This window comes from Python bivittatus, unplaced genomic scaffold (assembly GCF_059951505.1).
Source record: "Python bivittatus isolate LINGU-HERP-01145 unplaced genomic scaffold, Pbiv_v1 ctg000180_np1212, whole genome shotgun sequence".
Lineage (NCBI taxonomy): Eukaryota > Metazoa > Chordata > Lepidosauria > Squamata > Pythonidae > Python > Python bivittatus.
The window spans coordinates 6559037-6572299 of NW_028277047.1; the positions used below are offsets into that span (position 1 = coordinate 6559037).

General features: G+C 46.3%; 1 protein-coding gene across 1 annotated transcript in view; it reads left to right on the forward strand.

Moving 5' to 3' along the window:
• Window positions 1-2658: 2658 nt before the first annotated feature.
• Window positions 2659-13263, forward strand: part of PCNX3 (pecanex 3) — a 49496-nt gene continuing 38891 nt past the window's right edge. The window contains exons 1-4 of the mRNA XM_088137457.1: window positions 2659-3616; window positions 7738-7931; window positions 8655-8757; window positions 10007-10046. Coding sequence (XP_087993583.1) covers window positions 3464-3616; window positions 7738-7931; window positions 8655-8757; window positions 10007-10046 — 490 coding nt within the window. The 5' untranslated portion in view covers window positions 2659-3463. The remainder of the gene's footprint in view (window positions 3617-7737; window positions 7932-8654; window positions 8758-10006; window positions 10047-13263) is intronic.

Sequence of the window (13263 nt, forward strand, 5' to 3'; positions counted from 1 at the left end):
GGCGCTGGAGTGCCCAGCCCGGAGGAGCGCTTGGCAGTCTGGGGGGTGGGAAGGACCCCCAGCCCTCCAGCCGGGCGCCCCGGCTTCTCCTGCCTCTCGCCCTCCTGGCCGGGGGGAGCGGCGGCCAGCGGAGCGTCCCGCGCGCCCCGAAAGCAAAGCCCGGCTGAGTTTGACTCGGCTCCTGGTCCGGAGCCAGCGAGGCTGCGCTTCCTTTGCCCCCCCGCCCTCTTTCGTTCGTTCGTTCGTTCGTTCCCCCTTTGCTCTCCAGCTAATGACATTAATAACAGGAAGCTGATAATAGCAACAGCCGAAGATTAGGGCTGCGCTGCGCGGGCGGGCAGGCGCTCGGTTTTCCGGCCAGATCGGGGGGCTCCACCAAGGGCTTTGGCTACGGGAGTTTGCCCCCGCTCAACCAGGGTAATATCTAGGTCGCCCTCGGGCGTGGCACCGTCCTTAAGACGGACGTCAGACCCCTCGTCCACCCCTCCTTACCCCCCGAAATCGGGCCAGCGGTGACCCGAGAGTGCCTTGAAAACTCACTTGGAAAACTTTCCCCCAAGTTTCCCCCGTGCGGGTCTTGTTCGGTGCAGCGCCAGACGAAACGGCCCCCTCCTCCGTCTCCTTTTCTACGATTTGTTATCGGGATGTTTACGGTACTGTCGTTGATGGAAACGGGCCGCTCCGAAGGCCAAAGTTGGACAGAGATTCATCAGACTTTTAATAAATGAAATAACGGAGCGGGTGGGAATGAGAGCGAAGGGGGAAATTGTACTGAATTTGATGTAGGACGTGCTGTTGGTTTTAAACTGGAAGCCGGTTTGGATTTATCTGATGAAGGGAGTGAATAATAGAATAAGAATATCTAGCGTCTTTTTAAATATGAATCACCACCACTGGAAAGGTGGCAGATAATTAATACCTACTAAAAAGCTAGCTATGGTGAATAAAAATTAACATTGGGGGTGCAGACTTTGGGACAACCGCTAGATGGCGGCAGGGTTTATTTTTCTATATCTCTTTGCTGCCATCTAGTGGTCGTCTGGAGACCTGTAGGCCAACTTGGGGCCTTGTTATCATAGACTTGCAATTAATAATAATACACCATCAGAACCAAACTAGGGCTCGTGACGTGCAAAACCAGGAATTGAAACTAATTTCTCATTGGGAGACAAGCCTGCCTCTCAAAGGGAACGGACCCGTAGAAAGTAGTGTAACACTTAAGTGCCCGCCCTTTATAGTAATGATAGAAGAGCAACTACCGTTAGGGAATTTACGCATGCGCGTTGACATGTAGGGCCTCCCTTTGCGGGTGAACGTCCGCCCTTCCTTCCACCCTTCCCCGCCGTTATGGCACGCATGCGCATTTGATTCGTGGCAGACGTGTGCGCGTGCGCACCACCCTGTTTCCTTTAACGGCGATAGGGGAAGCGTGAGGTCTGTTGGGACAGACAGTAGAAACAGCTACTACCTAGAGATAATAAAGTAGAGAAGGTGATTTCATTATTTGGGTGGAACGTTTCAGGGCTCCCTTGACGATTTTGAAACCATGGGTGCTGGCTAGGGAATTCTGAAAGTTGAAGTCGACGCATCTTAAAGTTGCTGAGGTTGAGCAACACTGGCTTACCCCAACCTTGCCCTGTAGTACAGTATTAGTACGGCCTGTTTAAGATTGAAGTTTGGACTGAGTTGTAGAAGTACAATTTACGCCAACCCTGTGGTGTTGGCCTGGTAACCTTTTGTAGGAGGAGCATCCATAATCCTGCAATGTATTCAGTATTATAAATACACAATTTTTACTTTCATTTATAATTTTTACATTGCTTATTCTGTCTCTCGATATACATGCACACACGTTATGTCCTTTCATATATCCTTTTTACACTGATTTATATTATTCATTACTATGAACACATGAGACTTCTTTACTTTTATAAGTTCTGTCTTGGCATACTTTTGCATTGTTACATATAAAAAGTATAATATTTTGTATGTATAGTGAAATATATATTTCTTATTATATAAATTATAAAGAGAGATATTGCACACCTTTGCTTTCTGATACAGTATTTATCTACTCATTTTTTTCTCTAGATAATACACACACTACATTGATACACACACACACACGCACGCACCCCTTTGCTGTCATATGTATTGTTTATTTCCATGTACAGTATTACTTTCACACTGGTTTTTATATTTCCCTATATATACAACTATAAACACCTATCAATCTACTTTCTTACTTCTGTATCGACATACTGGTGTTTTCATATATATTTCCCATCTTCTTCCATATATTATTTTGGTCCTGTTTGCAGTATAAAATCTATACCTCAGATGTTTTCAGTGTAAAATAATTTTAAAAATCCATACAAAATTCAAAACACATCCTGCTTTCGTATGCAATGATGCAGAGAAACGTCTTTTTTCTTCATTTCTGCTTCCAACTTGCTTAACGGGGTGGCGTATTTGCTGTTAATTGAAGGATGCCACAGAAGGTGGAAACAATTTTAAAATAATTGAACTCAGAATTACATTGCCACGTCTCTCTCCGTCTCTCCCCCTCTATTGTTCATAGCTCTATGTGGACCCGCCGCCGACTCTCCCTCTTTCTCCCTCTCTGTCTTTACTTCCGGTCTGGAAGGCGGACGTGAGAGGACTCCGCATGCGCAGTGCCGCGGCTTCTCCTGCAGCTGCTCGGGCGCTTCTTCCGGCCTCCCCAGTCCCCGATGAGGTTCAAGCGCCAGGAGTCCCCCTCGGCTCCTTAGGCCAAGCGGGGCTGACCCTTGACCCCGGAATTGAACAAGACTTGGACTCCCTTGACCTGTATTTCTTTAAGGGGGGCGCGCAGGGGGTGGGGGTCTTGAGGATTAATGCTGCCCCCAACTTCCTCAGGGGACCCCTAGGAATTTAAAGCGGACACTCCTCCCCACACACCCCTCGCTTTAGCGCCCCAATCGTGGGCGGGGCTCCTGTGGCCCAGGTGTGGAGGGTCATCCCCCTCTAGGAAGTGTTGGGGGGCATCTGGTCACCATTGCTGCCTGGGACCCCCTTTTGGGGGCCGGTCTCCAATCCCAGGGGTATCCCCCGTCCTTGTGTGGCTACGCCCGGGTCCTTCTCGGGGCGCCCCCATGGCGTGAGTGGCAGGGGGGAAGAGAAGCCAGGGAAGGAAGAGCCAGAAAGGGGGGTCCCAAGTTGGGGGAGGCATCCACAGCGGCCCGCCAGCCCTGCATGGGCAGCCCAGGCCCGCGGTGAGGCATTTCCACACAGGGCAGGGCTTGTGGCCAGTCCCAGCCAGGACCCGAGAGGGGCAGGAGAGGGTTCCGGATTCCCCAGCCCTTCCAGATCATGGGACTCAAGCTGCCTTAATGAAGGAACCTGGGAGCGCCAGCTGGGCAGTGGTGTTCCCTCTGGAGGAGGACGACGAGGAGGAAGAGGAAGAGGCGGCCCCACCGTGGCTATGGGGTCACAGGTCCTCCAGATCTTACGCCAGGGCGTCTGGGCTTCGCTGACCGGCGGCTGGTTCTTCGACCCGCATCAGAGCACCTTCTCCAACTGCTTCCACCTCTACACTTGGATCTTTCTGCTCATCCTCCCGTTCCTGCTGTACATGGTGAGTCTGGAAGCCAGAGGCCGGGCTAGGAAAGGGGCATAGGAAAGTCTGGGTTGACGGGCTAATTTCTGTCGCTGTTTCCCCTGGATTCTCTTTCTGGAAGACGTACCTCCTTCCAAACTTGTGCTCGCACCTAAAATGCTTCTCCTCTCCTCTTTGTCTTCCTGTTTCTTTTGCCTTCCTTCAAGACACATAAAAAGGAAGCTCGGGCCCCTGCTTGGAAGGGTGATGCTAGGAGGATGCTGGGCTGTTTAATCCAGCCTAGCCTCTTGCTCTGAGGGTGCTGCCCTCAGTTCCCTAATCGATGCTGTGTGGCTGCTTACTCAACCCTTCACTTGCTCTACCCATCTTTTCCTCAGAGGGATTTCTCGATCTCAGCACTTCCTGTGGAGCCAAGACAGTTCTTGGCTCTGGGAGATGATTACCCAGTTACATTTCCCAAATCGATGCAGTGCTCAGTGTTGGATGTCACATCTTGGAGAATGTAATTGGGTGATACCTGACATGAAATGAGGGCAGCGTAGGGGGAAAGAGATGAGATTAAAGAGTCTTCCTGTCCACAGGAACAACACTGGCAATTCTGAGGGCAGAAACAATGGAAACAATGGCATTTGATATATATTGAGGGTTATAAGAGTAACAGTTTAGCAGTGGCCCCTTCTGAGCCTCCTGTCTGGTTGACGCCCAGAATCTGGGATTCCTGAAACCAGCCCCTTGCACGATAGTGAAAATAAACTGCAGATATAAGAAAATTCCAGTGCATTAAGGAATCAATAAGGGTACTGAAGGTTCTGGAAATGTTGCCTTCTTATATCAATTAATTGCCATGACTGTTCAGAGTTTTGCTTTCATAGCCTGATTAAAGCTGCGTTGCTTTTCCAAAATGAGAAGTTGGAACAGGGAGATAATAAATCTTAGGCTGAATTTCAAGACAAGTGAGAGAGAAGCTGAGTGCCTCGCGTTTCAGTTTCAGGAAGGCAAAATCAAACACTGAATAGGTAGTGCACATTGCTGAGTATACGGAGTAGAAAGTTTTCTTCCTTTGGACCCAAAGCTCAGTTCTTCCTCACAGTTCTGAAGGGCAGTTGTTTCCAACATGGGCACCTTCCAGATGTATGGAATTCTACTCCCAGATTTCCCCAACCAGCATGACCACAGCTGAAAACTCTGAGATGCAAATAAAGTGACGTCTGCCTATCTGGATGAGACCCAGATTAGGGAAGGCTTTTCTAGGAAAAGAATCATGCTCAAAATAGGAGCCAACATGTGTTTTTGTTTTTAATAAATAGTAATGTCTGATTTTGTAGAAACAAGCTGAGGGCTGAATCTTGATGATAAGTTAAATATGTGAGTGTGTGTCTTAAATATATAAGGCAAGGCTTGGATCAACCTCTTCCACATTTCGAAAAGGATTTTTTTTAGGGGAAATACAATAGTCGTCTTCAAATAACTGCAAGGATGTTGCATAGAGGAAAGTTGAGACTTGTTCCCTCTTGTTCCAAAGTGCAGGACACAGAATAGTGGGTTTTAGTTACAGGAAGCAGATTCCAACTGAATGTTAGAAAAAGACTCCTGGGCAGTAAGAGCAGTTGGACAGTGGAACCAGAGGCCCAGAGAGGTGGTAGGTTCCCCTTCAGATATTTTTGAGCCAAGGCTGGACAGATATTTGTCAGGATTCTTTTGATTTGAGTTTCTGCCCTGACAAAGAGGTTGGATTCTGTGACACGAATGGCATCTTCCAGCTCTATGTTTCTCTGAATTTTAAAAACAATCCCTGCCATCCCTTAGCGGATTAAAGCAGTCAAAACAAACTGCCTTTTCTCATGAACCGTGGCGTGAATAAAAATGTCCTTTACAGAGTTGTGAAGCCAGGAAAAATTTCTAGGAGTGACAGTGAAAGGGGAAGGAATGAGGTCAGATCAGGAATCCATATCTAATCTGAAATCTACTTTCCTGTAGTGACCCAGCAGAATCTTTTTCTAAGAACTCCAAGAGCAGGATGTGGTATGACAGGACTCTCTCTTTTATAGCGCTCCTTAGTTACTAAGGAGACTTCAGAAATTGGGTGAGTGCCCTCACAACTAATAGCCCATTCCCCAGATGCTGTGGTCCCGATCAACTTCCTCTACGTTTTACTTTTTTAAAATGCATTGCTACCTTACATTTCCTCTAAACCAGTTTTCCCTTGTGTGAGTGCACCGCAGAGGTGGACTTCAGCTCCCAGAATTCCCTGCCTAACACAGCCATCGCTGAAAGTATGGAGGGGTAAAGCCTACCCATCTGGATGGTGCCCAGGTTGCTGATTGTTGGGAGAGGGCAAGGCCTGAGTGCTGGAAGACCTGAAGCTGTGGCGTTTTTTATTGAAGAAAATGCAAAAACAAAAGAAAGGCAACTTTGAGTATTTAATGGTTTTGTTCAGTTTGCTTTTCTGGACTGTGTGTACCTCTGTGCCAGGATTTTGAGGTGCATTGGAGAATAATAAATAAATACACAGGATGAAGTTTATTTATTGGCTTGTTTTATTATAAGTATTTATATGTCACCGGCTCCTTAGAACTAGGCAATCATAAAAACAGAGCAAATAAAAGCAACCCATTGCAGTCCCTCCTGACTACCATCTAAATGGGGTCCTCCTTGCCAAAAACCCTCAGAAGAGAAGGTAACCAGGATATGAGCCTTCAACGGCTTTATTGGCAATTAAAGGTTTTGTCTATACATTTAGGGATGACAGCCAGATCAGCTGGAATGTTGGGTTCTGTTTGTGATTTTTTCACAATTAGGGCTAGCTCTTGTTGTGTGATGACAGTAACTCTTGCCTCATCCCAGTTCTTCCCAGTCCAGATTTGTTCCGGAGGATGTGGTCCCAAAACATTATTTCTGGTTGTTGGATCAAGAACAGGCGGAGATGTTCACTATGTGGGTCAGAAGGGTTGATTGTCAGAATGTGTCTTCCTCCCAGTCACTGGTGCAAAGGGTGGCTAAGATAGGATATGGCAGAACAGCTCAGATGGGGGATTTGAGCCGCCCGGTTGGAGGTGCAGGAGGTGAGGTGTACTTGTCAGTGTTTCGCAGCTCTTGCACTAAAATAGGTGTGTGAGTGACGTGTTGCTGCCAGCAGCAGTTACTCACTGGACTGTAATGTTGCAAGCTGGAAGGCTGCAAAAAAATCAGAATCCTAAGAGGAAAACATCCAGAAGAATCCAGTGCGTTTGGAACTAAGGAGAGGCAAGTCGGAATCTGGCCCAGTTTTGACTGGGCACAGCTCCCTGATGCTTTCCAAGAGCATCAGAAGTGTCTGGCTGGATCAGGCCAAAGCCCCACGTATTCCCACATTTGGGGTCTCAGAGACTGGCCAGGTGCTTTCAGGAAGCTGAAAAGCAGAGCAGAAAGGTAGATATGCATTTCGTAAAAAAAGAGGACAGCTTGTCAGTTACAAATACTGGCCTTTGTATCTTCTGCATACAGAGCCCTGGCTGAGCTGCAGAGATCTGTGTGGTTTTTCTGGACCCCCTTTTAGATCTCCTCAGCGAGTTCATAAAACTCTCTTTGAATCCTGGATTTCATCACTCTCCAGTTTCCCTTGGCATGAAAGGCGGCAGCAGGTTTCTTGCCCTTCGTGTCTGTATATCTAACTTGAAAACCATTTGGGTGAAGCTCTAGAGCAGTGTTTCTCAACCTCAGCAGCTTTAAGATGTGCGGACTTCTATGCTGGCTGGGGAATTCTGGGAGTTGAAGTCCGCACATCTTAAACCTGCCGAGGTTGAAAAACACTGCTCTAGAGCTTCAAACCATCCATCAAGTGTGTCTCTGTAGGTTTAAAGCTTGAAAATGTTGACCTCTCAATATCAGCCCTAGTCAAAAGATGGCTTCTTTTTAATTGCTGGAGGGGGGGGAGTTGGATGGTTGCAAGGCCTATATCTGAAAAAGCCTTCTGCGGAGCCCAGACGTTGCTTCTGCTATCTTGAATATAAGTTGGTTTCAGACACAGTGCCGGGCTGAATCTGTTTGATTTAGACACCAAAGAGGGTGCGTTTTTCATAGGTGGCCCAATTCAGTTTCAGCGATGCAGAGACAGAGCGTGTGTGTTGGCTGGACTGAGGTCACCATATTTTCTTTGGCAGGTGATGCCCCCCAGTATTATGGTAGCGGGAATATACTGCACGGTGGTGGCCGTCTTCTTCACTACGGTCAAAACCATCAACTATCGTCTGCACACCATGTTTGACCAGGGGGAAATAGTGGAAAAAAATTCAGCTCTAGCAGAGGCTGGCAAGGCCGAAGATAGAGCTGCTGCTGACGAGGACAATTTGGCCAGGTGAGTAAAGGCATCAGGTACAACCAGAGCTGCTAATTTGGGGGACGCAAATTAACTTTCTTTATTTGCTTGCGGGTTGCGTGGCCCAGCTCACGGCTCAGACTAAGCTATGGTGTGGTTGGCTTGGTTTCAATTCACCCTCTGGGGTTTGTTATGATCTGGGCTTGCCTTTTATGTGCAAACCAAGCCATTAAAACAAGAATGACTGCGCAGCGCACAGACCCATCTTCTGTCTGGAATGCAGGATTCTGTTGGGAGTGAGATTTCAACCTTGCATGAGCCTGACTGAAATCTTTGTCAAATGCGATAACCTGTTTCCAATTCATAGGAAGTTTGCATTTTAAGCCTTTGATCCGGCAAGTGGGTGGAAGCTCTTTCAACGTTGCTTTGTTGTTGGGTATCCCCGTGAGCAGGGCCTTTTTCATCCACTGAATCGTGTGCTCTTTGCACTCCTGGCCTTAAGGTTCTTTAAGATTCACACAGTTGCCTCCACCCAGGGGAACCAGAATCCATTCCCCCCCAGATTTGGAATACAGATCAGTGAGAGCAACAGAATGTTCTCTAGTTGACGGAATAATTTCCAGCCTGGGACAAAGAAGGTGGTTCTGTAGAAGCCTTTATCTTTGCTTTCTCCTGCACAACCATCCAAGGTGCAATTCAACTTTTTTTTGTTTTATTTTAATTGGGCTCTGCCTCTCCTCCACATCCTCTCTTTCTCCGCAGGGACCCCGGGGGAGTGGAAATGACAGTGTTCCGCAAAGTTAGTTCTACCCCGCCGGTGAGATGCAGTTCACAACATTCTGTCTTTGGCTTCAACCAGGTCATGGTAAGGGTGAGAAAGTTTTGTTTGACTGATTCAGCCTTCCCCCATCCTCACATGTGTCAGGCCTTGCCCGCTCTTTGCCTCATTCCAGTGCTCTTCCATGAAACATTTCACTTAGACTCTAATACAAATCATATGTAGATTTTTCTTCCATCCGGCATTCCATAATAATTATTTTGACCACAAAGAGGTATCCTCAACTGTTGATAAATTCCATAGACCTGGAGAATATAGTTAAGCAGCAGCTAATTTCAGGTCCAAATCTAACACTAGTAAGATAAACTGAACTATATCCACTCATCTCAAATGTCCAGATTAAATTTCCCAACAAGAAGATCGTAATTCTCCATATTAAGCATTTTCAGAGTTGCTCAGGAAATGCAAAATTGATATTAGTAGTAGTTGTAACTGCCTTGTTTGATAGCTTTTAAAACATTTTGCATGAATTTTTCCACAGGTGATGCAGAATAAATACTGTATTGACATAACAAGAAAGATAATTTCCCCCCCCCCCCCGGGTCTCTAAAATTAGAGGACCATTGAGGGTCTGGTAGGAAGATAGTAATGCAGGTAGATGAATTGTTTTGTCTTGCAGGCTTCTGCTAAATTCAGGGTCATGTGGCTGATAAACCTCTTTTAATTTAGGAACATATAGGCTGAGTTTACACAACATGCTAGATTGGATTCAAATGGCATTGGGTAGTTTGTCATTCAGGAGGCTGTGCAAAACCCAGGCTGTTTTAGGGAGCTGTGTAAAGCAAATCATTCATAATAAACTCTCATTTGGATTATTTATTGGTTTATTATATTGATTGGTTTGTTTGGGCTTCAGATGGTTTGGGAACCCACAGCTGTGAGATGAGTTCATTTCCGGGGTTTAAGGGGTTTGCGTGTTGTGTGCCCAATGTTCCAGCTCCAAAGCCCACCGTTCTCAACACTCTTGGCATTTCTGAAGCAGCATTAACCTTGGGTGCAGAGAATTCAAATATTTATGAATCAAATAAAAAGCTGACTGATAAATCAAATATGACAAGCTCCTTCTTCCTCTCAGCGACCCTTGTTCTGCCCAGCTTGGCATATTTTGGGCTACTTTGCAATGGGCTGTGGATGGAGCCTTTCCAAGCCAACCTGAGAAAATTGGGAATGGCACGTGGTCCTTCTGCATGGAGATCTTCCTGCCATTCTAACCCCGCCTGATTCTCTTCGGGACAAAGCAATTGAGGTTTGATTCTTGTTCTGTTTTGCTTCCTAGGACTTGCTGCCTCACTTGGAAGACGGAGGGCCAGTCCGAGGTGAGCAGAGGGGAAAGGCAGGGGCCACAATCTCCCCCTGGCTGAACCTGGATAAAACCAGCCTGCTTTCAGTTAGGAATGGAGGGGGAAAAACCACTCTGTACAAGCCCCTTTGCAGGGTGCTGACTTACATTTCAGTCCTCCCTACAGACAAAGTTCCATCTGCTCCCACCTGACAACCATTTTCAGATGGATCCCTTCTATGTATATTTTTATTTTATTTATTTATTAAATTTGTCCCCCACCCATCTCCCCCCAATGGGGGACTCTGGGTGGCTCACAACGTATTAAAACAATAAATAGATATACAATTAAAATTTATAACAAGACACATTTACAAAAATAAAAGGAAAAAATGCAGGAGGCCGATGGTAGCAACACCAGGCCTCTGGGGGGCTAGCCAACCCCACATCTGATGACCTCCCTCCCCACCCCAGGCCAGATGGCAGAGCCAGGTCTTCAAGTCCCTCCAAAAGGCCGGCCGGGAGTGAGGGGGCCTGTCTCACCTCCAGGGCAAGATGTTCCAAAGGGCGGGGGCTACAGCAGAGAAGTCCGCCTTCTGGACCCCGCTAGTCGGAGTTCTTTTACCGCGGGGATCTGGAGCATGCCCTTTCTGTGAGATCGGGTGGGATGGGTTGAAATCGTGGGGGAGAGGCGGTCCCTCAGGTAACCTGGCCCCATGCCATGTAGGGCTTTAAAGGTGATAACCAACACCTTGAACTGGACCCGGAAGCAAACCGGTACCCAATGCAGCTTGCAAAGTATATGAGTATGTGTGTGTGTGTGTGTGTGTATACAGTGGGGCAAAAAAGTATTTAGTCAGCCACCAATTGTGCAAGTTCTCCCACTTAAAAAGATGAGAGAGGCCTGTAATTTTCATCATAGGTATACCTCATCTATGAGAGACAAAATGGGGAAAAAAAATCCAGAACAGCACATTGTCTGATTTTTAAAGAATTTATTTGCAAATCATGGTGGAAAATAAGTATTTGGTCAATATCAAAAGTTCATCTCAATACTTTGTTATATATCCTTTGTTGGCAATGACAGAGGTCAAACGTTTTCTGTAAGTCTTCACAAGGTTTTCACACACTGTTGCTGGTATTTTGGCCCATTCCTCCATGCAGATCTCCTCTAAAGCAGTGATGTTTTGGGGCTGTCGCTGGGCAACACGGACTTTCAACTCCCTCCAAAGTTTTTCCATGGGGTTGAGATCTGGAGACTGGCTAGGCCACTCCAGGACCTTGAAATGCTTCTTACGAAGCCACTCCTTCGTTGCCCGGGCGGTGTGTTTGGGATCATTGTCATGCTGAAAGACCCAGCCACGTTTCATCTTCAATGCCCTTGCTGATGGAAGGAGGTGTTCACTCAAAATCTCACGATACATGGCCCCATTCATTCTTTCCTTTACACGGATCAGTCGTCCTGGTCCCTTTGCAGAAAAACAGGCCCAAAGCATGACGTTTCCACCCCCATGCTTCACAGTAGGTATGGTGTTCTTTGGATGCAACTCAGCATTCTCTCTTCTCCAAACACGACGAGTTGAGTTTAGACCAAAACGTTCTACTTTGGTTTCATCTGACCATATGACATTCTCCCAATCCTCTTCTGGATCATCCAAATGCTCTCTAGCAAACTTCAGACGGGCCTGGACGTGTACTGGCTTAAGCAGGGGGACACGTCTGGCACTGCAGGATTTGAGTCCCTGGCAGCATAGTGTGTTACTGATGGTAGCCTTTGTTACTTTGGTCCCAGCTCTCTGCAGGTCATTCACTAGGTCCCCCCATGTCGTTCTGGGATTTTTGCTCACCGTTCTTGTGATCATTTTGACCCCACGGGGTGAGATCTTGCGTGGAGCCCCAGATCGAGGGAGATTATCAGTGGTCTTGTATGTCTTCCATTTTCTAATTATTGCTCCCACAGTTGATTTCTTCACACCAAGGTGCTTGCCTATTGCAGATTCAGTCTTCCCAGCCTGGTGCAGGTCTACAATTTTGTTTCTGGTGTCCTTCGACAGCTCTTTGGTCTTGGCCATCGTGGAGTTTGGAGTGTGACTGAGGTTGTGGACAGGGGTCTTTTATACTGATAGCAAGGTCAAACAGGTGCCATTACTACAGGTAACGAGTGGAGGACAGAGGAGCCTCTTAAAGAAGTAGTTACAGGTCTGTGAGAGCCAGACATCTTGCTTGTTTGTAGGTGACCAAATACTTATTTTCCACCATGATTTGCAAATAAATTCTTTAAAAATCAGACAATGTGATTTTCTGGATTTTTTCCCCCATTTTGTCTCTCATAGTTGAGGTATACCTATGATGAAAATTACAGGCCTCTCTCATCTTTTTAAGTGGGAGAACTGGCACAATTGGTGGCTGACTAAATACTTTTTTGCCCCACTGTATGTATGTATGTATGTATGTGTGTGTGTGTGTATATATGTGTATATATGTATGTATGTATATACAATCGTGTGAAAAAGAAAGTACACCCTCTTTGAGTTCTATGGTTTTATGTATTTTATGTATCAGGACATAATAAAAATCATCTGGTCCTTAGCAGTTCTCAAAAGTAGGTAATTACAACCTCAGAGGAACAACAACGCATGACATATTACACTATTTCTATTTCAAACCTTTATTGGCATTACAAACATTAAAATACAAGGAATTAGCATATCATAAGGATGGCAGCAGGAAGACAATACTCAAAGAAGAGTTTGTCTACATTTCCTTTTAAAGACTTCCTCCAGGAACTTAGCGACAATTTGGGTAATCTCGGGTATAGCATCACAAAGCAAATACCGGCAGGATGACGCAGGATCCACGTCGTTCAGAGGATATTTGCCCTGCAAAGGTCTTAGAAGCAAATCATGCTGAAGAGACACCTGCGCTGCCACAAAGACAGAGCCTGTCATGGATGGGAATGCGTTTATACCTTCCAAGGAGCACCTTAGAAGGAAAAGCATTCCTTCTAAGGTGCCAAGAAAAAGGCCCTTCGCTGGGAAGGTAACACAAGATCGTTGAAATAATGCGCCATCTTGCCCAATTGATTTTCTATACCAAGCATGGCAGGGGAGCATACACGAGGTTGGGCTGGTCTGAATTTGTGGTATTCAAATTCAGGCCAAAAAGTCTCTGTTTAATAGTGCTAAATACAAAGTTTTCATCTGAAAGGTATAGGTCCTCAATTGCAATCCCAATCTGCTTAAGCTTGGATATAA